Source organism: Thermothielavioides terrestris, chromosome 2 (assembly GCF_000226115.1).
Source record: "Thermothielavioides terrestris NRRL 8126 chromosome 2, complete sequence".
Taxonomy (NCBI): domain Eukaryota; kingdom Fungi; phylum Ascomycota; class Sordariomycetes; order Sordariales; family Chaetomiaceae; genus Thermothielavioides; species Thermothielavioides terrestris.
This window is the reverse complement of record NC_016458.1, coordinates 2,840,564-2,864,171: the sequence shown is the minus strand read 5'-3', so window position 1 is coordinate 2,864,171 and position 23,608 is coordinate 2,840,564. Positions and strand designations below refer to the sequence as shown.

The 23,608-nt window shown below is 61.0% G+C and overlaps 10 protein-coding genes across 10 annotated transcripts; 6 read left to right on the top strand and 4 right to left on the bottom strand.

The window, feature by feature from the left end:
- The first annotated feature begins 1,266 nt into the window (after positions 1-1,266).
- Positions 1,267-4,258, top strand: THITE_2112789 (uncharacterized protein). The gene is made up of 4 exons (XM_003651924.1): positions 1,267-2,306; positions 2,389-2,493; positions 2,565-3,936; positions 4,010-4,258. The coding sequence occupies exons 1-4, from the start codon at positions 1,575-1,577 to the stop codon at positions 4,207-4,209; spliced, it is 2,409 nt and encodes an 802-aa protein (XP_003651972.1). The 5' UTR covers positions 1,267-1,574; the 3' UTR covers positions 4,210-4,258.
- Positions 4,259-5,219: 961 nt separating this feature from the next.
- Positions 5,220-5,837, bottom strand: THITE_2127803 (uncharacterized protein; the record flags this gene model as incomplete). Its single annotated transcript, XM_003651923.1, has 1 exon — positions 5,220-5,837. One exon carries the CDS (start codon positions 5,835-5,837, stop codon positions 5,220-5,222), a length of 618 nt encoding a protein of 205 aa, XP_003651971.1.
- A 663-nt stretch (positions 5,838-6,500) lies between these two features.
- On the bottom strand, positions 6,501-7,677 carry THITE_2112788 (uncharacterized protein). Its single transcript, XM_003651922.1, has 2 exons — positions 7,329-7,677; positions 6,501-7,261 (listed from the first exon to the last, which is right to left on the bottom strand). Exons 1-2 carry the CDS (start codon positions 7,359-7,361, stop codon positions 6,638-6,640), a joined length of 657 nt encoding a protein of 218 aa, XP_003651970.1. The 5' UTR covers positions 7,362-7,677; the 3' UTR covers positions 6,501-6,637.
- Positions 7,678-8,006: 329 nt separating this feature from the next.
- Positions 8,007-8,974, top strand: THITE_2112787 (uncharacterized protein). Its single transcript, XM_003651921.1, has 2 exons — positions 8,007-8,667; positions 8,757-8,974. The coding sequence occupies exon 1, from the start codon at positions 8,329-8,331 to the stop codon at positions 8,650-8,652; it is 324 nt and encodes a 107-aa protein (XP_003651969.1). The 5' UTR covers positions 8,007-8,328; the 3' UTR covers positions 8,653-8,667; positions 8,757-8,974.
- THITE_2112784 (uncharacterized protein) lies at positions 8,975-9,718 on the bottom strand. The gene is made up of 2 exons (XM_003651920.1): positions 9,493-9,718; positions 8,975-9,429 (listed from the first exon to the last, which is right to left on the bottom strand). Exons 1-2 carry the CDS (start codon positions 9,607-9,609, stop codon positions 9,157-9,159), a joined length of 390 nt encoding a protein of 129 aa, XP_003651968.1. The 5' UTR covers positions 9,610-9,718; the 3' UTR covers positions 8,975-9,156.
- Positions 9,719-10,164: 446 nt separating this feature from the next.
- On the top strand, positions 10,165-12,356 carry THITE_2112782 (uncharacterized protein). The gene is made up of 2 exons (XM_003651919.1): positions 10,165-11,194; positions 11,265-12,356. The coding sequence occupies exons 1-2, from the start codon at positions 10,284-10,286 to the stop codon at positions 12,025-12,027; spliced, it is 1,674 nt and encodes a 557-aa protein (XP_003651967.1). The 5' UTR covers positions 10,165-10,283; the 3' UTR covers positions 12,028-12,356.
- Positions 12,357-14,240: 1,884 nt separating this feature from the next.
- On the top strand, positions 14,241-15,849 carry THITE_2112781 (uncharacterized protein). Its single transcript, XM_003651918.1, has one exon. The coding sequence runs from the start codon at positions 14,613-14,615 to the stop codon at positions 15,708-15,710; it is 1,098 nt and encodes a 365-aa protein (XP_003651966.1). The 5' UTR covers positions 14,241-14,612; the 3' UTR covers positions 15,711-15,849.
- A 208-nt stretch (positions 15,850-16,057) lies between these two features.
- Positions 16,058-18,072, bottom strand: THITE_2143312 (uncharacterized protein; the record flags this gene model as incomplete). Its single annotated transcript, XM_003651917.1, has 5 exons — positions 16,058-16,677; positions 16,782-17,288; positions 17,371-17,693; positions 17,761-17,837; positions 17,905-18,072. The coding sequence occupies 5 exons, from the start codon at positions 18,070-18,072 to the stop codon at positions 16,058-16,060; spliced, it is 1,695 nt and encodes a 564-aa protein (XP_003651965.1).
- Positions 18,073-18,761: 689 nt separating this feature from the next.
- THITE_161819 (uncharacterized protein) lies at positions 18,762-21,347 on the top strand (the record flags this gene model as incomplete). Its single annotated transcript, XM_003651916.1, has 6 exons — positions 18,762-18,982; positions 19,156-19,507; positions 19,576-19,796; positions 19,901-20,125; positions 20,189-20,460; positions 20,535-21,347. The coding sequence occupies 6 exons, from the start codon at positions 18,762-18,764 to the stop codon at positions 21,236-21,238; spliced, it is 1,995 nt and encodes a 664-aa protein (XP_003651964.1). The 3' UTR covers positions 21,239-21,347.
- A 1,352-nt stretch (positions 21,348-22,699) lies between these two features.
- THITE_34542 (uncharacterized protein) lies at positions 22,700-23,561 on the top strand (the record flags this gene model as incomplete). Its single annotated transcript, XM_003651915.1, has 2 exons — positions 22,700-23,163; positions 23,273-23,561. Coding segments are annotated over 2 exons (753 nt in total), but the record flags the coding sequence as incomplete, so codon positions are not given.
- Between the last annotated feature and the right edge of the window lie 47 nt (positions 23,562-23,608).

Genomic DNA, 23,608 nt, shown 5'->3' with positions numbered 1-23,608 from the left:
GGCCGGACGCCGCAGCGCCACTCGGTGCATCAGCGACGTTGCATTGAGATCAGCCAGGCTGCATTGACGGGTACATGGTCGTCTGAAGGGTTAGAAACCGAAAATCAAACCGACGCCGCCCAACTTTGCCAATCCTGAATCGGACAGAAGGTGGGAGCTTGAGTGATCAAGAGTTGAGAACTTTTTATTCGAACGTTTATTCTCCCACGGCCGCCGAGTGGTCGGACAGCGTAGTACTGTTCATGGAGTACCTCGTCCCATCTAACATCGAACCACCTTGGCGGCTGGCTGGAGGGGGACTTTTCATCGTCTTGACGCCGAGAACGGAACAAGCCCAGCCCGGACGGCCAATCGGAAATGCAGCGATCCGAAGCCTCTGATTCGCCGTGTGCCGCGGCAAGCAGGCACAGCACTCCGAAGCGCAGCCACGCCCCAGCCCCGCCGCGACCTCCAAGTCCTACGAAGGTCCTACCTTACCCATCGACGCCCTGTTTGGGCTTAGGTCAGGCACCTGAAGACCTCCAGATGGACAACGTTTGCTTGCCCTTGAATTGGTGCGATTACCTGACGGGTACGGATATGGGCGGGAAGTAGTGTACGGATTACATATGCGCTCTTTGTCCTTTCGAGATGTCGGTTGGCCCAGGCCTGGCATGATCGCCAGCTGGTGGACAATTATTAATACACAGAGGCCAACTCAAAGTCCTGGGGTTAGAATGCCTGGGGGGGCCATCATGTCTCACCCACGCCCAACTTCCGGGCGCAGAACCCCGCCAACCCGCCAACCCGGGACGGGTCAGCCCCTCGTTGCGCTTGATATCCTCTATGGAATGCCTTCAAGAGGAGCATTTAAAGCCAACCTTGGGCTGGGCATCAGGAGGTTGGCAATTAACTATCGCCGTGCCTCGATTGTTTTTGCCTCTTTTCCCACACGATCCATTCATGAAACGAGGTACTGTACCTGTTCGCTGTGTACCTTAGGTACTGTGCCTGACCTGGTCGGAGTCCTAATACTTTCATCTCATGTTGGGACCTGGACTGGCCTGTGCAGGTTGTGCGGGTTGCCGAACAACGGGGACTGCTCATGTGCAAATGCTGCCCCGCGTTGGAAAGCCAACCTGGAAGCAGCCAGCAACCCAACGCCGAACGGCAACAGGCGCTCAGCCCTATCGTGAAAAATAATCCCGGACATCAATTCCCCGCTGCGCTGTGCTAATAGGATTAGCCTTGGTAAGACGACTGGCGGATCGCCATCTCAGCCACACCTAGACCTGAAGGAAGGAAGCTACGGGAATCGCGAGCAGGCTCTTTGAAACCTGAACGGCCAGCTCTGCGAGCCGCGAACCCACCTGCTGCAACCCAAGTCCTACCCCGGTCTGCCCTCTGAGTACCTAAGTTAATTTTCCCCCTCCTTCCCCGATTCAGCTCGTTCTTTCTTGGCCCCCCTCGTCCCGCCGCCGCCGCCGCCCACAGCCTCCCCTCCAGTCTCACCCCCTCTCTCGCCCGCCTGCGGCCCCGTTTCCCCAGCACACCCGCTTTTCCTCTCTTCTTCTTTTTAAGACTGCCCAGGTCCTATGAGTTCTTTGAACTCTCGCCTAAAAGGCTTTGGTTTCGGTAAACGGAAGTCGAGCGCCTTGATCCAGCCCCAGTCCCCAGCCCAACAGCAGCAGCAGCAGCAGCAGCAGCAGCAGCAGCAACAGCACCAGCAACAGCAACAGCACCTCCCCCATCAACTCCAGCAGCTGCCTCAGCCGCCCACGGGAAGGGCCAGTCCTGGCCTCAGCGTGCTACAAAACCAGAACCAGATCCCGACCCCGACGCCGACCCCGCCGCCGACGGGCGCTCCTCAAATACCGCCGCTGTTCCCTTCAAGCGTGCCGCGCCCGGGTCCGCTCCCGCCGAGTGCATCGCTTCCCCCGCAGCAGACCATCCCAATGAATCATCCAGGCGCTGGTCCGCGACCACCCAGCTACTCAGCAAACTACCCGCCCGGCCCTCCAGGCGCCGTCGGCCGCACCAGCCCGCTCGCCAACCAAGGCCCGACCCGCGCGCCGCCGTCGCAAATGATTGGAGGCCCTCCGCCCATCAACACCGCCGCTCCCCCCGTTGCTGGGTACCCACCCCCAGTCGTGGGAGGTGGCCCTCCTCCTCCGGTGCCCGGCGGTCCCCCGGGCTACGCCGGCCCGACCGGCTACCCGCCCCCGGCGCCCCAGCCCGCCGGGCCCATCGCTCCTTACGCGCGCAATGCCGCCGAGGTCGAGGGCAACAGCCGCAGCAAGGCCCAGCTGATCGTCGGCATTGATTTTGTAAGCAGACACCGTTCCCTCTTCCCACTTACTTACCTTTTCTCGCGTCAGGGAGATGTCCTAACAACCGCGCTTTTTGCAGGGCACAACTTTCTCCGGCGTCGCCTTCGCCTTCGCGACGAACAACGAGGCCAAGGAAGACATCATTACTGAGTGGCCCGGCGCCGGCTCGTACACAAAGCAGAAGGTAGTACTCCTTGGCTGCGCGCCAGGTGTGTGAAATTTGTTAGTCCGAACATTTGCTCATCTGCTTCCCAGATCCCGACAGTGCTCTACTATGACCAGTACCAGAAGGTGGTTGGCTGGGGCCCCGATATCGCCGATGCCCTCGCCCCCACCGGCTACCCCAAGCCGGGCGTGCAGAAGGTTGAATGGTTCAAGTTGCAGCTAATGCTCTCGGGCAACACGTACATCGACCCCATCAATCTGCCGCCGCTGCCGCCGGGCAAGTCGGAGATTGATGTGGCGGCCGACTACCTCTTCAAGCTCCGCCAGGCCATGCGCGCTGCCCTGCAGAAGACGCTCGGCGAGGTATTCAACCGCGAGGAAAGGAACATCCGCTACTACCTGACCGTGCCGGCCATCTGGAACGACGCCGGCAAGGCCGCCACCCGTGCCGCCGCCATCCAGGCCGGATTCCTCCGGGATGAGAACGACAACCGTCTGACGCTGGTCAGCGAGCCCGAGGCGGCCGCGCTCTTCTGCTCCAAGACGGGTCTGCTCAACCTCAAGGTGCACGACGCCGTGCTCATCGTCGACTGCGGCGGCGGTACGGTCGACCTGATCGCGTACGAGGTCGAGGACGAGAACCCCTTCACGGTGGCCGAGTGCACGGCCGGTTCGGGCGACTCGTGCGGCTCGACCGCACTGAACAGGAATTTCAGCAACATCCTGCGGACCAAGATCCGCAAGATGAAGCTGCCCGACGGCTCCAAGACGGCCGGCCGCGTGTACGCCAAGTGCATCATGGACTTCGAGAACCGGATCAAGGCCGACTTCCGGAATAACGGTCAGAAGTGGGCCGTGGACGTCGGAATCGAGGCCGAGTTCCCCGAGGCCGGCATCGAGGAGGGCTACATGACCTTCACCAACGAGGAGATCCTGCAGTGCTTCGAGCCCGTCGTGAACCGCATCCTGGAGCTGGTCCGAAACCAGATCATCGCCATCCAGGCGCAGAACAGGACGCTGCAGAACATCCTGGTCGTCGGCGGCTTCGGTGCCTCGGAGTACCTCTTCCAGCAGATCAAGCTCCACGTGCCGCCGCAGTTCCAGTCCAAGGTGGTCCGGCCCATGGACTCGGTCGCTGCCATCGTCAAGGGCGCCGTCACGGCCGGCATCACCGAGAGAGTCATCACACACCGCGTCGCCCGCCGGCACTACCTCATGGCCACGCTGCAGCCGTTCAAGGAAGGCTACCATCCCGAGGCGTACCGCGTGCCCTCGCTCGACGGCAAGGACCGCTGCAAGTTCACGCGCCAGATCTTCGTCCAGAAGGGCCAGAAGGTCAAGATCGGCGAGCCGGTCAAGGTCTCGTTCTTCCGGCAGGTCGCGCCCGGCGCCACGCTCATGTACGAGGACATTCTGTACGCCTGCGACGACGACGTCTGCCCGGAGTATACCAAGGATCCCCGTAAGTTTATTTCTTCTGTGTGCGCATATCGTTGAAGAGAAACTTGTGCTGACAACTCTCTGCCAATTAATAGGGATCAAGGAAGTGGTCACGCTCACGTCGGACCTGTCGCGCAAGAACCTGGAGAAGGACTTCGAGCGCATGGACACGCCACAGGGCACCTTCTACCGTGTCTACTTCGACATCTACCTCACCCTGGACGGCTCCGAGTTCAGCGCCGAGCTCGTCTGCCAAGGCGAGGTCATGGGCCGGTGCAGGGCGCGCTTCAGGTGAAGAAGGAGAGAGACAGAGAGAAGCGGCGTCAACGAGGGACATGTCGAAAGCTGGGGTGGTTGCTTCAAGTTGTTGTGTGATGTTGATTTCTCTTCTTTTTACGCCGCATCGGATCTCCACAGTGATACCTCTTCTAAAGTAGCAAAACGGGCGTGTGTCGCATAGGTAGCCGGCAAAGTGTGAGGCCCATATATGGAGCAAGATGGGCCGGGGGACTTATAGTGCGGATACCTGGACGGCGGATTGGATTGGAGAAGGAGCAGAGGAAGGTGTGCGGAGGAAGCTGAGATAGCAATCAAGGAGCCAGACGACGTGGGGCATGACCATGACATGTCGACCTGTACCTAGCTATCCTATTTGTTTTCCCCGTTCCTTTGTCGTGAGCACCAACTGTCAGTTCCGTTGCAGGAACAGGAGGGTATACTGGGCTTCTGATAGAATACTTCCAAACCTGAGGTTTTTATCCCAGTTGATGATGGCCTTACCTTGATGCTTCACTTTCCGACCAGCCCGTACGATGTTGCCTTCCAGGGTAACATCAGATCTAATGGTAACGCAGGGACCCGTTTGGTGTCCAAACCTAGCTGTTGCTGGCCCAGGGGGCGAGTCTCGTGGTTCTGGGACCAGTTCCCCGGGCGGGAGTCAATTGCCCCCCGCGTGCCTCGATGCCGCCCTCGCCTTCTGGGTTCAACTCTGCGAACAGCTCTTGCCGGGAGAAACGGTGGCTGAGTGGATCACAACTCGGGACAAGATGCTCTTTCACTGCTACGCTCTCTCTGTTCCTTCCCGGCTAAGAAAGACGGCGTCGGAGCACCCTGATGGACTAAAAACGCCTTCTTGGGTGGGTGCAATGGCCGGAATGGAGTCGATTTTCTTTTCTCTTCTCGTTTCCTTTCACGTCTGCCGTTCTCCTTCGTTGATCCTATTTATTTTCCCTCGAGTTCATACCTAGGAACTATCACTATCAGTGCCCTGCCGCGTGGCTTCTCTTCTTGCTCTAGGGATCTCTTCTATCTCCAGTACGTAGACCGCCACCTGTCGCTCGCCCTGCGAGGGATGCAGCGCATGGCCCTAACCATGCGGATGAACAAGCCGCCAGACGACCGGAAGCTACTGTCCTGGAGAAGGAAAAGGAACCCCCAGAAGCCCGTCGGCGGATTTGCCAAGGGGTTCTTCCTCTCGTTATGAGTATTGACTCGACGAGCTGCTGCGGCTCGCTTCGTACCGAGTTGCGCGCCCCTGGAAATCCCGCCTGTCAATGTCACCATATAGGCGAACAATGTCACGGCCGCGAATGTGACCGTGTCGCCGTTCAACGTCACTGGAAACGTGACCATCACGCCGACCAACTCAATGGCGAACGCCACGACCCTCATCCCGATGAACAGCACAGCCAACGGCACAGCCGCACCGCCAATGACCAGAGGCCGATTAAGCTGATCGTCACCAACAGCTGCGGCGAGACGATCTGGCCCGGCATCGTCACGCAGGGTGGCGTCGGGCCCGGCTCCGGCGGGTTCGAGCTCGCCCCGGACACCAGCAGGACGGCGTTTGTCGGGGCGGACTGGTCGGGCCGTGTGCGGGGGAGGATCAACTGCTCGTTCAACAGCGACGGCACCGGTACCCATCCCTGCCCCCATCCCCTTACCTAGACAACAACAGCGACGACGACGACGACAACAGCCCACCGCCGCTCCCGGCCTTCCAGCCATGCCTTCTTCCATGACGGGGGTTGAGAGCGGCGGGGTGGGGAGGGGGATCAGGATCAAGATCAGGATGGGGTGGGGGTGGGGGTCGGGATGGTAATGGTGGTGGTGGTAGTGGTGGTAGTGGTTTTGGTGGGTGGGATTGAGGTGAGGTTCTGTCCGCGCGGGATGAGGAGCACGGATATCTTGGCCTCCTTTCTGGACGAGGTCGCTGCCTTGGGCGCTGGGAGGAGGTTGACGGCGGAGGAGCGGCGGAGGGTGTGCGATTGGGGATATGTGCAGCGAGGGCGGGATTGGGGGTATGGGCAGCGCAGTGAGCGGGAAAGGGGCGAGGCGGGGAGGGTGAGGCAGGAGCGGAAAGAGTGGGTGGTGGCGGTGATGGGGGTGCTGGGAGTGGTGGTGGTCCATGAGGCTCTGTGGTGATGGGGGGTGGGACGATGGCGACCATGCTGATGCGGAGATGATGCCCTGGTAGGTGGATGCTTGTATAGACCTTTGGACTCCTTCTTGTTAGAAAGCTCAGTCACTCGGTGTTCAATGGCACACGCCCAGACTGCGAGTTCCGCAACGGCCGTTCTGAGACAGGAAAATCTATTGGCCCGCCAACATTACATACCGCCAAGTTACCTAGATCAGTGTCTCGGCGGCTCGCCTAGACGAGAGCACACACCTATCCAGCCGGTGTGGACAGCCTCCACATCGATCCCGAATGCCCCCTCCACTCACCCCCTCTTTGCCCTCCGCCGCCTCTCCCACTCGGCTCTCTCCTCCTCATCACTCCCGCTGAACTCGGCATCCTCATCTTCCTCCTCCTCTTGTGGCCCCCCATTCCCGGCCAGCGCCTCCCTCCCCCCTTTGACCTCCTCCGCGCTGACGAAATCGCCCGCGTTCAGGGCGGCATACTCGTGCTTGCGTATGAGCTCCCGGAGCCCCTCGTTCTGCGGATCGACCAGCTGCAGCGGGGTCAGGCCGCCCTTGTTCTTCACGCGCGGGCTCGAGCCGGCCTCGAGCATCATCTCGACGAGCGCGTTGCCGAACTCGCGCTGGGCGGGCGGCTCGCTGTTGATCCAGCGCACGGCGCTGTGCAGCGGCGTGTCGCCCTCGACGCGGTTGACCGGGTCGCACTCGAAGCCGGGCTGGTCCAGCAGCAGGTCGATGACCTCGTAGTTGCCGCGCAGGGCCGCCTCGTGGTACAGGTGGTTGCCGAGCACCGTCGTGGTGGTGTTCAGGATCTCCGCGGTCGCCGCCTCATCATCTTTGAGCGGCGGGCTGGACAGGATCTCGAGGAGCAGCTCCGTGTTGTTGCGCCGGCAGGCTTCGATCAGCAGCTCGCGGGTCGAGGCGCCCTAGGGCCGGCCAGGTTAGCGGCGTGATGCGGTCGGTGGGGCGTTGGGAAGTAGCGGGAGTACACACCTCGTGTTCTTCTTCTTTTGCGTGGTTGGCCATGGCCGCGGTGACTGTGCGTCGTTTGTTCCTGTTGGCGTTGCGAGCTCAGTGACAGCTCGGGAGGGGCGGCGTAGCAGAGTGCGGCTGCGTGCGGGGTGTCAAGGTAGGTAGCTTCTGAAGACTGAACTGAACTGAGGCTTCTGGTAAAATGCTGCTGGAACCTTCGTAGCGCGGCTTGGAGGTCGTCCGGTTGGTCGTTCTTGTTGCCTGAAGGGCGGTAGACAGTCGTGAAGTCGCCTGGCCAGGAGGTGGCAGTGTTTACCGCCCAGCCAGCCCCCCACTGCGAGACAACGGTACCTGGTACCGCAGTTACCCCGCCAAGTCTCAAGTTTGGGGCGGACAACGCTAGCTCAAGGACCCACTCATTTGATGGCGGGGTTTCGACTGTGGATGCGCGCACAAGAGGGAACTTGTCAGGTAGCCATGGATCATTACTTAAATTTAGTTACTTCTCTGAGTAGGCAACCAGGTCGCTTTATTCTTGAGTTTGTAGATGTGAGCAGTTCCTCCATGCTTTTCGCAGAGGCGCACCGGCCGTTGTCAGGGAATGCAGGTCAACAGTTAACTACTAGGGTTAGGGTCGATAATGTCGCCGCCCAGCTGGACCCGCTTTAAAGATTCAAAGAGGTTCTCATCATCCAGACAGAGAAGTGTGCACGGTAAACCACCACGCAGCATTTCAGGATCAGCTTTTACATCTTTCCTTTTAAAAGACCGTCCAAACAGGAGCAACACGTACGCAGCCTCAGACAGGCAGGTATCTTTCCCTTTTATCTAGGCGGCCGCCCTATAAAAAGGGAGCCGAACTTGCGAAGATGCCAATCCTCTGTATGCTCTCAGCCCGTGGACCCCCAAATTCACCAAGATACCTATATAAGATATTGTCTCTCTCCTGCCCTACCACAAACACTAACCGGCCCCCGGCGCAGTCTGCCCGTACTGCGCCAACCTGCTGATCCTCTCGCGCATGGACGCGGGCAGTGGCGGCGGCAACCGGCTCGAGTGCCGCACGTGCCCGTACCAGCACGCGATCGACATGCCCATCTACTCGCGCAAGAACTTCACGCGCCGCGAGAAGGAGGACGTCTTCGGCGGGCCGGGCGCCTGGGACAACGCGCAGAAGGGCCGCGTGCAGTGCCCGACCGCCGACTGCAGCGGCGTCGAGGCCGCCTTCTTCCAGGTGCAGATCCGCAGTGCTGATGAGCCGATGACCACGTTTTATAAGGTTGGCGTTTTCATTCCCCCCCCTTCGGTCGGCTATGTCATCACGGGATGCGGGGCCGATGGCTGACGGAGGCAGTGTATGACCTGTGGGCACCGGTGGAGGGAGAATTAACGGGTGTTCTGGACGGGGATGGGCATGGGGGATGGGCGTTGGCGGTCATGGGTGGACGGACTGCTTTCAACCGGGGTACGATACCACAAGAACATTGGGCGGCGTTACGGGTTTGGGGTCTTTTCTCTTCAGTTTGTTTGTCCGCTGTGATCCTTCGGGTCTGCTCAGCCACGCACATGCCTGCGTCTCAATATTTAGCCTTCACGGACACATCTCTCTGGCTATCCCTCTCGGCCCGGCTTGTTGGCTTCCTGCCTCGCTCACAAGGGCGGAGTGCCGCCGGGGCTGACGTTTGGAGCCTCACCGTACTTTGAATGCTGCGCTGGCAGCGCGCTTGCCCACGGAGTCGGAAGTGCAAACGTCTGCGTGCTTTGCAGCGATTCGGGCGCGTCTATGCTCCAGCATCCGCGCTCCTTCATCACCGTTCTTTCTGTCCTTCCCTTGCCCCCCGCACGCCCCTCAAGCTTCCCGATGCCACTCCACGGCGGCCCGCATCCCCTCCACCATCATGGCCTGGGCGAGGTCCGGGCTCATGATATCTTGGCGAAACCTTTCTTGCTGCAGGAGCTCGAGCATCTTGAGCGAGGCCGTGGGAAACGTCAGGTACTTGAGGTAGGGCGGGCGCGTCCAGTACTGGAGGTAGGCGAGGTAGGCGACGAAGGCGGGGTTCGTCAGCAGCTTGCGTGACGCAAGATAGTTGAGGTACTGCGGATTCGCGAGCGACTGGACGAACTGTTTAAGCTGTCAGTCTTGACACAGGAAGAATACGCGCGCAAGAGGATGGGGCGTGCTCACCTCGAGCTCAAGCTCGAATCGTGAAAAGCCGCCATGTGTTGGCTCGTTTCCTGTGTTCCCTGGCGCCTCGGGCGGATCCAAGGGTGCGCTGTCCACTGACATGGGGCCGGAATCCATCACGATGGCCGCTGTGCTGATGCTGGGAATAGAAAAGTGGCTGATGTCGGAGTGGTTATGGAAGGAACACGGTCCATGTCAGAGCTCCGCGATAGTTTCAATATTACAGTTGATGTGCAGGACTGTACGGAATACTATCTCCTTACCTTTCTTACACGAGTTTACCTGAGGTAAGGTAGCAATCCAAACATGTAACCTGCCCGGAACTGCTGAGCACGTTAAACTTCGGTTAACTACCGGTAACTTTAGCGCCGTATAACGCTGAAACCAGGCGCTACACGACGCCCCACTAGGTGCCTTCCATACCAGCTTCGGGCAGACAGCAATGCCGGGCCTTCCCAACCCTGCTTGCTGTGCACCGCAGCTCAGTGACAATTACCTAGAGGTTGCCCCTGCCTGTGTAGGTACCAGGTACTGTACATTACCCATCATCTGAACAACGGCGAACAGAAAGAGCAACAAACCTGGAAGCTTTCGAGTCGGACTTCCGCCTGGAAAGTCGGCGCTGCCCGACTTCATTCGCGCCCATCAAAACCAAGAATCTTCCAATATAGCTTCGCAACATTGGTTCTGCCGGCATTCTCTGTTACGCATGGTCACACCAGACTGATGCTCTGGGCTTCACTTCGTCTGCCGCTCGACGCCCAATAGTTACAGAAGGTACTCCATACATCATGTCTTCAGATCACGGCCCGCCAGACGTGGCCGACATCTCTTCGCCGGCGTCGGCACCGGCCACGGGCGACCCTCGCGCGCCGCCCGTGTTTGCCTTGGCAGGACTGCTGGAGCCCGGGTTCCTCTCGGTGATCTTCAGCGCGCTCTGCATCATATGGCTCGGCGCTCATGGCTCGATCCGCCGACCGCCTTCTGCGGCTCCGACAAAGCTCAAGAAAGGCGAACGGCGGCGCAAAGAAGACAAGTTTGTCGAAGGGCTGGCCGCATGGGATGCCGTCATGTACCCGATTTGGGGCGCCGCCGTCCTGGTCGGGCTCTATTACCTGATCCAGTGGCTCCAGGATCCGGCTCTCTTGAGCAAGATTATCCGGGTCTACTTGTCCGCCATGTCCGTCACCGGGCTGACTATGCTCATGGGTGATGCGCTGGACGTTTTGGTTAGCATGGTTTTCCCGGCCATGTGGGCGGATGGGAGCGGGCGCGTCTACCACATCGTGCCGGAGCGCCGCTGCCAAGTCGTGCTGAACCGGGAGACGGGCGAAGAGACCGAAGTCGAGGGAAGAGATACACCGCTTCCCGGCTGTCTGGCCGGCGTGGTGCGGTCGGAAGGGGCCCGGCAATGGCTGTGGGACCTGCGCCACTATCTCATCGAAGAATGGACTGTCCGGCTCGTTGTGATAGGCACGCCTCTTGTCAATGGCGGCATTCGATGCGTCGATCTGCTTGCCTTTGCCATCGCCGGGTCGATCGCGGCAGCCTATCACTGGACTGCCTCCCAGGTGCTATCCAACCTTCTCAGCATGTCGATGTGCTACGCCACCTTTAGACTCGTCACTCCTACGTCCTTTCCGATCGGCACCATGGTCCTCGCCAGCCTCTTCGTCTACGATGTTGTCATGGTATTTTACACGTAGGTCACAGTCACGCTTAGAGCCGGTTCTACACTCCATTCTTCCAACCTGTTAACAACCCATTTTCAGGCCTTTCATGGTAGCTGTTGCTACCAGCATCGACGCGCCCATCAAGCTGGTTTTCACCAGCGCCAAAGGCGCCAGCATGCTCGGGCTCGGCGATATCATCCTGCCGGGTATGCTCATGGCCCTCGCGCTGCGCTTCGACCTGTTCCGGCACTATGAAAAGCAAATCCAGCTGCGCCCGGTCCGCCTCACGAGGACGGAAACGTCCCCTGCATCCTCCGCCCAAGCAACCACCAGCCCTACCAGCAGCAGCACCACCACCACCACCACCACCACAACAACAACAACAACAACAACCGCCACCCGCCGCATCAAAGCCCCCTTCATCGACCCCCGGGGCCAATGGGGCAACCGGTTCTGGACGACGCCGCTCGGCCGCCTGGCGCCGGTGCGCGAGGCGCGCGAGCCCCTCGCCGCGACGGCGTTCCCCAAGCCCTACTTCTACGCCTCGCTCGCCGGCTACGCGGCGGGCATGCTGGCCACGCTGACGGCCCTGGTCGCGTTCAACCACGGCCAGCCGGCGCTGCTGTACCTGGTGCCCGGGGTGGCCGGGGCGGTGTGGCTGACGGGCTGGTGGCGCGGGGAGCTGCGGGCGATGTGGGAGTACACGGAGGACGGGAGTCTCGATACGGAGGATGTGGTTGTGGTTGTGGATGCGGACGGGAAGGTCGTGGGGAAGGATCGGGAGGGTGAAGACGGGGTGGGACGGGGGGCAAAGCAGGAGGATGGAAAGAGGAGGGGGTGGCGAGCGGAGGGAGCGGAGTAAGGCGCGGCCGTATGAGTTGTTTGCGCTATAGATTATGGCTCCTCGCTCGGCTGGTGCACTTTCTAGAGGACAGGTTGTGTCTGGGTCTTCGGTGTGGATGTGGTTTGTCCTTGGTGCTTACAAAAAAGCCATAGAGCTGTACATGAGCGTTGCTTTCGAGTTTTTCTCTTCAGAAACACCCGCACCTTCTCCTCATGACGTGATTAAACTGGCGAAGAGAATACATTTGCCGTAGCATACAAATTTCAATTCTCAGGGATTGCATTGGCGGGAAGGGAGATGCGGAGATGGTCCCTCGGGGGAACAACCCATGATCATGCTTTGCAGACGACAGACGATTTCTGGCTATATGACACTGCGCATCTTCATTGACAGTCTAGAAGTTCCTCATCAGGAGGAACCCATACACAGACCCGCAGCATCCATCCTCATCAACCGTCTCATGCATTGAAAAAAAAGCTCTTGCACCCGACCTTCAAGCGAGCCAGGTCAGATTCAGGCTTGCCGGTGCCCTACTCTCGGCGTTATGAAGGGCTGGTCTTGATGTGTCTCCTTCAACGTCACACCACGCGGTCTCTCCTCAAGCTTCAGGTCGCCTCAAAAGCGCTGCGCCTCTGCTGCAGCACCAGCCACCACCTCGCATCCAGACACAACTGTTCAACAAAAAACGGACAGGCCTGTCCCAAAAATGCGGACTCGCATCGCCTTAGGCCATGGCCGCGGTACGCGACCCGCTCCTGAAGAGCAAGCACATCCCGCGGCCACTCTTGGGGCGGAGAATCGACGCTTCTTTTTGGGAAAGGGCTTGTCCGCCGGGAAGTGCGTATCGTTGTGCGTGTGTGTGTGTGTGTGTGGGTGTCTAGGGAGCGGTGGCGGCTTGTCTCTCAAGCCCCCAGCCCCGAGAAACCAAAGGGAAAAAGGAAGGAGAGAGAGACATGGGGCCTTCCAGCGAGGAGAACAAATGCGGTAGACATAGCCGACGACGGAGGAGAACACACAGATCCCCACAAACAAGCAAGTTAATCTTGCCATCCAACCCACGGCTAACTTCTACCGCCTCGCGGAGACCGAACTCTGGGCTTGCCCAAGCTCAAGGTCTCTTCCGGCGGGAGTCTGCCTGCGGGCAGGCTTGGGGGTGCTGTTGTTGGGTTGTCGCTCGACGCGTTTGTCTAGACTGAACTTCTTTCCACCCCTGAATTGCGGACGAATGCCTCTCCTTGTCATCGGAGACATCTTGGCTGGGTGGCGCGGCTTGAAGGGGGAAGGAAGGAAGCAAAGACAAAGGCGGAGCGAGCAGAGGTAATCACGCTCGACTCGGCACCAGGGCCGGCATCCCGGCTCGACAATAACTGCCCACGGTCCGGTGGGTTGGTTGTGTGTGGTGTTGTGGGGTGTGCAGTGGTTGGCCGGGGCCGGAATTGGAGCCGGGGAACATGCCCCGCTGCGCTGAGGAGCGGTGCGCTCGACGCTTGGGTTTTGGGCTTCCAAAGAGGCGGCATGGTGCGTGCAGTGCGGTTGGCGACCGAAGCAGTGCGGTGATGGAGTGCCGTTCCATGTTTCATGCGGCCTAGGAAGTTGGAAGCGGAGCGCGGGTTTGAGTTGGGTTATTTTAAACGCCGAGGCCGTTCGGTCCGGCCCGGTCCGGCCGGAAATTGTCTCGCTAGCTCCGGGGACAGGGGTGTCCCGCAGACTGACCGGGCCGCTGCGGGGTCTGAGGCCTGGGCCATCGGGGAGCAGGGGGACCGGGGGACCGGGGAACTGGAAATCGCAGCAGGACTCGGGGGTAGTGTTGGCATCTTCGGTGGAGCGGGCGAAGACGGTTTTAACAGATGGTTCTCGCTTGCTGCTTTCCGTGCCATCGGAAGATCGGACCTCCGAGATTTTTGTTTGGCATCCGCGGTGCTGGGGCAGGGGCAGAGCGCGAAAAGATTGGGCAAGTCCGATGGACCGTCAGCGGCGCTGCGGTTCAAATGCCAAGCCAGGACCCGAAAAGCAAGTCCCAACCCCAACCCCAACCCAATTGGTTCCCCTCCGGCAACGCTGGAGGAGGGGACGAGGACAGAACCAAAAGGTCGGGTCGGGAAGGCGAAGGGCTGCGGGCTTAATAAATGCCACGGCGAGATTGGGAACCGCATTGTCGTTGAATTTGAGATCTCCAGCCGTGCCAGCGCAGCATCAGCCGATTCCGACACGAGCCCGGTTTCACACTGTCCGCACACTCCTCGAATGAGCCGATCCGCCTCAACATCATTCGACCTCATCGCGTTCTCCTGCTGGCCGACTGGGAGGCGGTTGTACGGAAACACGCACAGACAGGCGAAATGTCTGGGCCGGAGCAGCCAATCCTGGCGCAATGGGTTTTCGACACGCGCCCGTGGTTTCCTGACGCGAGGGTTACCAAAGATCTTGAAACTCATGTGAGTCTCATCCCCTCTCATCGTTCTGCCGCTCTGGTGCCAAACCCCCTCCCCCTCCTCGCCCGAGCATTAACGTACCACACACACCAGGCTGCCCGCGCCCTGTCCCTCCTGAATCCGGAAGCCCGCCTTGGCGTGTTCCGCTACCTGCGCCTGGCGGACGCCAAGATGGCTCTCGCCTCGGCCCTGCTCAAGCAGTACGCCGTCGCCAAGCTCGCCCGGGACCCCCCGGTCGCCTGGTCGCAGTTCCTGGTCACCCCGTCCGGCTTCACCCGCAACGCCCGCACCAAGCCGGTCTACATCGACCCGGCCACCGGCAGGCAGCCCGTGTCCTTCAACGTCAGCCACCAGGCGGGGATTGTGGCCATCATCGCCGTGGTTAACCCCCACCGCCCACGGCCGCAAGACCCCCCCACCACCACGGCCACCAACGACAACAACAACACGGCCACAGCCGGCAACCGTGCCGACGCCCAGGCCCAGGACCAGGAAATCCAGGTCGGCGTCGACGTGGTCTGCACCAGCGAGCGCCGCGCGCGCGACCACGCCATCCTGGCCGCCGGCGACGACGGCTGGGCCGACTTCCTCGACATCCACAAGGACGTGTTCGCCCCGGGCGAGGTGCGCTACCTGCACTCGCGCGTGCTGGCCGCCGTGCCGGGGCTGGTGGCGCAGGCCGCGCGCGCCCACGCCCACCTCGACACCGCAGCCGCAGCCGAAGCCGGAGCCGCAGCCGGAGCCGGAGCCGGAGCCGGACCGCCCCTCCGAGGAGTCCTCGCCGGCGGCCCGCCCACCCCCGAGCAGACCATGGACGCCAAGCTGCGCGCCTTCTACGCGCTGTGGGCGCTGCGCGAGGCCTACGTCAAGCTGACGGGCGACGCGCTCATGGCCCCCTGGCTGCACGAGCTCGAGTTTGTCGACTTTCGCCCGCCGTGGCCGGCCGCGGCGCCGTTGGGGGCGGCTGCTGCTGCTGCTGCTGCCGCGCGGGAGGGGCAGGGGCAGGGACAGGAGTCGGGTGGTCCGGGCGGGGAGGAGGAGGAAGAGCCGGAGGTGGAGCCAGAGGTGGTCAGGAGTACCGAGATCCGGTTCCGCGGGAGGAAGGTGGAGGATGTGAACATGTGTCTCAGGTCTATGGGGCCGGACTACATGGTCGCCACGGCGGTGAGGACGCCGGGGAGGCCGGAAGAGGCGCTGGGCTGGCGGATCGGGCCGTACGAGGTGCTGTCGCTGGAGGAGGTGCTGAGTTTTGCCGAGTCGAGCAGGTGACGGTGACGGCTGCGCGAGATCTTGGATGAGCAGACAATGCAAGGTACGCGAGGGCGAAGGCTCTCGACAGTTGATCTGTCCCATTTTGTACGTACAAGAATACTGTTACTTGTCTGCTTCGAACTACAACATCCAGTCTAAGATACGATCTAGGACCCGTGTCTAATGTACATGTTGGATTACATGATCAGCCCGGACTGCACGACAATGCCTGCAGGCCGCTCGGATCGCTGTGGGCTGGACATTCCAGCGGGACGTGGAGACCACAGAGGCCGGTCGGCACCGTCGATACCGTTGAGTCTGCGCTTGAAGAACGCGGTATACTAGGCCGTTCCCCATCTCCAAGTTCACTGACCACTCCGTGTTTGTCCTTCGCCAGCCACAGCCCCTTTTTGGTCCTCTGTCTCCGATTGCGAGACCCCCGGCTGATCGGACGAGACCGGCGACTCATTGGACTTAGATCGCAGCTTCTGCCAACCCATGCCGAAGGCGGCGCAAAAGGCGACGAAGCCGGCTCCAGCCTGGAGATAGAAGGTATGATCCAGGCTCGTGGCGAATGCCTGGATCACAGCGGGGACGTACTGAGTCGGCACGACACTGCGGAAGCCAGTGGCGCCAGCCGCGATGACGAGTTCCGGGTTAAGAGCCGATGCAATAAAGGATAGCTCTCGTCGCAGCGTGGTATCGAAGATGGCGTTGTACAGGGCAATGAAGATGGTGGGACCCATGTACTGGCACCACACGGCGAAGGCCATGGCCTGCGACATCTCCTGCGGCGAGACGACCGCCTGGATAGCCACGAGCGGCATCTGCAGAGCCACGCCCCGGCCAAGCCCGACAAGGATGGAATGCCCGACCCAGTCGCCCGTCGACGACGTGGGCGACAGCGTGGAGAACAGGCCGCTGCCGACGGTGCTCAGCACCGCTCCGACGAGCGCAAACGGAGGCACGCGGCCGACCTTGTTTACTAATCGCCTCATCAGTACGTGCCTTTCCTGCTAATGCGCTTGGCTCGCAGCATACGAGAAGGCAACAAGGCAGGGCAGGGGCAGGGTAGGACAGCAAACTCACCCAACGCACCCCCCACGACGGCCGCCAGCATCTGGGGTAGGACGACGGCGAGGAGGTCGACGCCGCTCATGACGGCGCTGGCGCCCTTGACGGCCTGGAAATAGATCGGAAGGAAATACGTGGTGCCGAAGAGGGTGGCCATGGTGAAGGCGTAGTTGACGCCGCTGGCCCAGATGGGCATGCGCCCGACGACAGAGAAGGGGATCAGGGCGGCGTCGTCGCCGCGGCGGCGGTTCCAGGCCGCCCACACAATCAGGGTCGCGCCGGCGCCGCAGAACAGGCCGATCACCTGCGACGAATTCCACGCGAACTGGTTGCCGCCGTACTGCAGCGCCAGCAGGAGCTGGATGGTGGCGGGCGCGAACAGCGCGAAGCCGACCAGGTCGAGGTGCCGGTGCAGGTGCGGGAGGACCGAGGCGGCCGGCTGCTTGGGGTGCTGGTCCGGGATGTGCAGGAGGAGCAGGGGCACGGCCACCAGAGCCGCGAACGGGAGGTTGATGTAGAAGCCTGGGCCGCGTTTTATTAGCATTTGTTTTTGTGCGCCGCGGTTCTTCTGGTACTTATTTTGTTTGATACTGCTCTTACTTACACCATCGCCAGGTGTAGCCTGTCGTGAAGGCGCCCCCGACGAGGGGCCCGCAGATGGACCCCAGCTGGGCGATGCCCATGAGCATTCCCAGCGTGGCGGGCCGCTTCTCGAGGGGCACCGTCGCCGACAGGACCGTCATGGCGCTGCTCATGATGCCGGCGGCCCCGACGCCTGCGACGGCGCGGCCGATGATCAGCATGGCCGAGGATTGCGCGGCGCCGCACAGGGCCGAGCCCAGCTCGAACACGGCGAAGAAGGTGATATAGCACCATTTGAGGCTGAAGTGACGCAAGATTGTCCCCGACAGTGGGCCGAACACCGAGCTTTGGGGCCACGACGAGTTGATTGTTAGCAACTTTTGATTCTTTGTGGTCTGGTTTCTCGGCGTACCTTCCGAGCTGATACGCACTGCCGTACCAGCCGACATCAGGAAGGGAGTGGAATTCGTCCGTGATCTTGGGTACTGCCTGGTAGACGAGGGAAAGTCAGCGAGAGAATCCCAGCATCTAGGCATTCTGATGCTGGACGACTGACTGTGGAGACGACAGAGGTGTCGAGAAAGACCAGGAGAGATGCGAGGGTCAGACTGAGCAGCAAGACATAGAGCCGGATGCCGGTTACAGGAGCCGTGCTCTTGTCTGATTTGGTAGGCTCCGAGGACCTGGCCTCAACGTCAGTTGTGGATTGTGGCAACTTGTCCATGGCGGCCTGCTCAAGCATCGAAACGGCGTCGTCGGCGGACGGCTAGGCACATCAATCAACTTCATTGCCTTCGAGACAACGCCATGGACGAGGCGAGATAGGTTTTATCATCAATGATAGTGTTTTGAAAATCCTCGGGTTTTCACTTTCATCTTGGACCGCGAATATCACCGGATGCCTGGGTCCGCCGGGTCCTACGGGCAACAGATGGCCGCCGAATCGGGAAATCCGCTTACACGTAGATCGCCTCGGACTTCGGAGGATGTGCCAATGAGACGCGCTCATGGGGTCCACCAGCCGCCGGGCCCGCCGGCTCCTGCGGGCGGACAAGTTCCGCCGGCTCCGGCGGGGCAAGCAAAAATACCAGGTACCCTACGGTGACTGTCTGCCCTCCGAGGTCTGAAGCCGCGCGGTAAATTTACAGAAGAATTGACACTGTGCAAACCGCTCAAAGTCCATGATTTGGGCCTCTCGACCGATCGCATCTCCAAAAATTGCAGAGTATATCGAAGAAAACTAGGAAATGAAGCGAGGCTTAGCTTCGCACTTACAGTTTATACACTATATGTATGTAGCCCATTACAGAGCACCTCTGACAGCTTCGCTTCAACGAAGCGAAGCTTCGTACAGTGCATACACTATGTGTATGTAACCAGTGTTACGGAGCTGTATCTTGAAGCTTCGCTTCAATGAGCAATTCCCTTCCCAAATGGTCGCCCCCCGTCCACGTCCGCCGCTGGCCAAAACTCCTGCAAGCTCCCAGATTCCTACCGGCCACCACGGAGTCCATGGATGCGCGGGACGCCTCCCCGTTCCGGCGGGCCCGGAACCCGCCCACGAAGGCCTGCGGCAACTGTGCCCGGGTGAAATGCAAATGTATGCCGCGCGCAGCCGGCTTGAGCTGCGAGAGGTCCGTATGGAGCTACCCCTAAAACACTAAACACACACTCGCACACATACACAACACACAAACACACTCACACTCATACACACATAAAAACAAGAAAGAAAAAAAATATTGTGTTCTTTGCCAGTTAGCTGGAATAGAGTCTAGACCTCCCCGGCGTCGCTAATCATCATCAGGTGCCATCGCCTGGGCAAGATATGCGCGCCCTCCGAAGCGGCAGCCAAGCAGCAACCCCGGGTGCCGAAGCGCCGCGGGGTCTCTCCCACGCCGACCGCCAGGCTGGAGCAGAAGCTGGACAGCCTTCTCACTGCTCTCCGGTCCAGGGAGCCGTTGACCGCCGCGGCGCCCGAGCTCTGGGAGCAAGAGCCGACAGAGCCGGAGTCTACGGCGGCGCAAGATGGCGGACCGGCTTCGCCGTCGGAAAGCCACGGCTCCGCGACGCCATCTGACGACGAGCCTGATTCGCTCGGGGCGCCGTCCCCCGTCGAGGCCGACGAGTGTCTGTGCCGGTTCCGGGACGACATGGTGGTGAGTTGTCAGTTCTGGGAAATATCCTCGAGTCTCCTGTCCGAGGCTGAGCTGAGCTGCGGGCCAAGGTCTCGATCCCGTACGTGTACATCCCCCCGGACATGTCCTCCGAGCGGCTTCGACAGGTGTACCCCTTCCTGTGGTTGGCCATCATGGCGGTCGCGTCCAGGTCTGTCAAGGCGCGGAACGCGCTCAGCCTGCAGACGAGGCGCATCATGATCGAGAGGGTCGTTGCCGCCGGCGAACGGAACCTCGACCTGCTGCTTGGGATCCTTACCTTTGTCAACTGGTCAGTAATGCTTGCGGAAAGACAGCCCGGTGCCCGCTGATTAGCAGGTTGCTTGTTGGCTCCGATAACTGACTTTTTTTTCTCTCCCTCGGATCACTGAGCAGGGTTCATCTTCCCCCCATGGACAAGCAGTTTGCCGGGCTGGCATCACAACTCGCCGTGTCCATCGTGTGGGATCTTGGCCTGCACATGCCTCCGGCCGAGAATGCTTCTAGGTATCGGCTTCCCACCGATACTGCGGCCTTGGGCCGGTCGGACGCATTATCTGGCAGAGAACGGACCCTTGAAGAGCACCGTGCTGTTCTAGGGACCTTCATCATCACGTCTACGTGCGTTGTTCCTTTTTTCGGGTCGTGACCTGGTCCCACCTCACTGACGAGAAGCGCATATAGGCTGGCTCACACCCTCAAATCCGCCGACGGGTTCCGTTGGACTCCCTACATGGACGAATACATCGCCGGCCTAACGCGCCGCAGCGCTCTGCCGCAGGACCAGATACTCGTGAAGGAGGCGAAGATGCAGCTCATCGTCAGCCAGCATCGGTACTCCTCGTGGGGGCTCAGCAACGGGGATATTCCCCTAGGGTGGATGGATGTCCTGCAGCAGCAGATCGACGAAATCACCGGCGACACCGCTCAGACCACAGGACTGTTTGGAGGCGAGAGTAAGTACCTACCTTGAATCTTCCCAGATCCCATCCACCTTCTTCCCACTGACGGACCGGATGGGACGAGCAAGCGGCGCTGCTCATGTTCCATCACTACGCATCCGCCGTCATCCGCGAGTGGATCACGGCCCAGCCGGCCACGGCGCGGAACGACCCGGACCCGCGCCGGTACGCGGCGCACCAGCGCTGCATGGACGCCATCCGGGCCTGGCTGGACCTGTTCTTCGCCCTGTCCCCGCCGGCGCTGGCCAGGGTGCCGTTCGGCATCTTCGCGCAGCTGTGCTACGTCGTGCTACTGCTGCGCCGGCTCACCACCACCACCACCACCCCCAGTACCACCACCCCCACTACTACCACCACCGCCGCCGGGGGTGGGGGCGACGCCGCCTGGAACGCGGCCGCGGCGCGCGCGATGCTGGATCCGCTGCGGACCGTGGACCGGATCATCCACGCCTTCGAGCGGATCAGGGACGCGGGCGTCACCCGCGCCCCCGGGGGTGAGGAAGAAGAAGACCATGCGCTCGCGCTGGGGTTTCATAAGTTCCGCGCCCTCCGGGCGGCCTTGCAGCGCGAGCTGTCGGCGGCGGGGCCAGGAGGAGATGCAGGGCCCGCCGGGTCGCGGGACGCGATGACGGAGGTGTCCGATGGCTCCGGCTCCAGGTCCAGCTTTGCCTCCGGCTCCTGCTTTGGCTCCGGTTCCGGCTCCGGGTCCGGCGCGTTTCTTCCGGGGCTGTACCTGATTCCGAGTCCGGAGAACGGTTTCTTATGGGAATGAAGAGGCCACGGAGCTTAGAAAGAAGGCCCCCGTTGGGAACCGGGGACCCAAGCACCTCCTCCAATCACGCCATGGAGGGCTGATGGCTGTGGATGGTTGTTGAACACGGAGGACGGTGTATTGCAGGGCTGGGGGGTGACAACACGATGCAGCCGGGGTTAGGGTCTGGCGTTGCCTGGGTTTGGAAACTACCTGGTATTCCATAATATGTACATTACCTTGGTTACTCCGCACTTACACGAAGCAACTGACGCAGAAAAGACGGGAGTCTATTCGATTGTCCAAGTCTTGTGTTTACCTAGGAGAGTCATCACCGTGTTGAGAATGGCAGAGCGCTGAGGGTCAACTTGATGCACCAAGTGCTTGAAGCAGCGTTCAAATACACTAACGTGGAAGCCATCAGACATGCGGTTCATTGAAACCGTTGAGTTGGAAGCTGCCGGTTGGCACATGGAGATCGGACGAATGACGTCGATACGGTAGTTACTAGGGTGTCCCTGCATGGGTCCCGGCAGTTCATTGACGACCGGTGCTCTCTGATGTGGAGCATTGGACAGCCCGCTGATTGGCCGCACCTGCGAGATGCTGTGCTGGCGCATGCGTCATCCAAGGGTCTCGCCGCTGCTCGGAGCACTTGGACGTTCGTCAATGGACCCACCACAGCTTTGCTCGATCGCCTCAGTTCGTGGCCACTTGAATGAAGCTTGAGCAAGTCGAATTGAAAATGAGGTCTACCGGGTATGCCGTACACGCGCCGCCTGACGGGATGCGGGACGTTGGGCATCCGCACCATCGACGTAACGATGGCTGTGTGGCTCCTTTATTTTATCCCCGACCTCTCTCCCTCCTCGCCGTGAGACTCTACGCGGTCTCTCTTTCGCCCGAATGCCCAACTGACTGTCCTGCCACAATTTGTCTTGCGTACCGTTCCGGGTCTCACACGGTAATCTCCACCCATTGACCACATTGCTCGTGCTTTGCACCCGAAGCGCACCACAGAGTCACTTGGTTATATTGGGAGCCCCCAAGAACGCCTGCTTTAGTCCCAACCAATCCTCCATCCGAGTCTCTATCGCCAGGCCACCACCAGTGCGACTGTAAGGGAGCGCACAAGTCGGCCCCAGCGTCTGAGCTGCTCTACCCTCCCCCGGAGCAACGCCTTGCCCACTTACGACACCCTGAACCCAATGGATCGCATGGCTTGAGCGGAACTGAAGGCTCCCCAACCTCAACATAGAGTGCGACCTACATAGAGCCACACCACTTCAATCCTTTTTCTCCCGAACACCAAAACCAACAACAACAACCGCCACCAACCTCTCAAAATGCCACGACGTAAGCCTCTCCCTTCCCTCCATGAGACCAAACCACCCTCCCCCCGACAACAAAACACCCATGGCTAAATAAAACACAGTGTATACGCCACCCTCAACAAAAGCACCCAACCTCGCCCCGCCGGCCCTCCTCCTCCTCGCCGGCTCGCTGGTGATGCTCTGGTTCGTGATCCTGTCCGGCCTGACGCGCGCCAGCCCGCTGCGGCAGACCTACTTCCTGCGCGCCGACACGGCGGGCATCGACGGCGCCCGCCCCGTCTCGCAGTGGACCTACTTCCGCATCTGCAGCGCCGGCAACGACGGCTGCGGGCCCGCGCGCCCCGCGCTGCCGCTCGGCGACGCCTGGGCGCCCGGCGGCGCCGGAGGCGCCCCGCCCGAGCTCGTCGGCGCGTACGGCGGCGGCACCACCAGCTTCTACTACTGGTACATGTGGCGGTTTGGATGGGTGTTCTTCCTGCTGGCGCTGCTCGCCGAGGTGCTGGCGCTCGGGGCCGGGGTGGTCGCGCTGTGCAGCCGCCTGGGCGCCGCGCTGGCGGGGCTGCTGGCTGCGGCTGCACTGGTGTTCTTCACCGTCGCTGTGTCGTTGATGACGTGCGTATACCACTCCCCTCTTCCCTCCCCAATATCCCCGAAAGGGATGAGGCGTGACCTTGAAGAAGACGAAGACGCTGACAAAAGAACGACTCATCCCCCTACCCAGCGCCACATTCGTCAAGATGCGCAACGTCTTCCTCGCCCACGGCCGCGCCGCCTCGCTCGGCCGCTACGCCTTCGGCTTCAGCTGGGGCGCCTGGGCCGCGCTGCTCGCCAGCGCCGTCCTCTTCTTCCTGTCCTGGCGCAGGCGCCGCAGGGACGCCGCTGCGGCGGCGAAGATGGCGGCCCCCGGCCCGGCAGGGTCCCTGCGCCGGGACTGGCGCCAGTGGCGGAGGCGCCAGTGGCGGAGGGCCTTCTCCTACGACCGTCGCCGGGTCAAGGATGAATACCAGTGAACGGGCCGGATCAGACTGGACGGTGGTGGGGTTGGCGTGACGAGGGT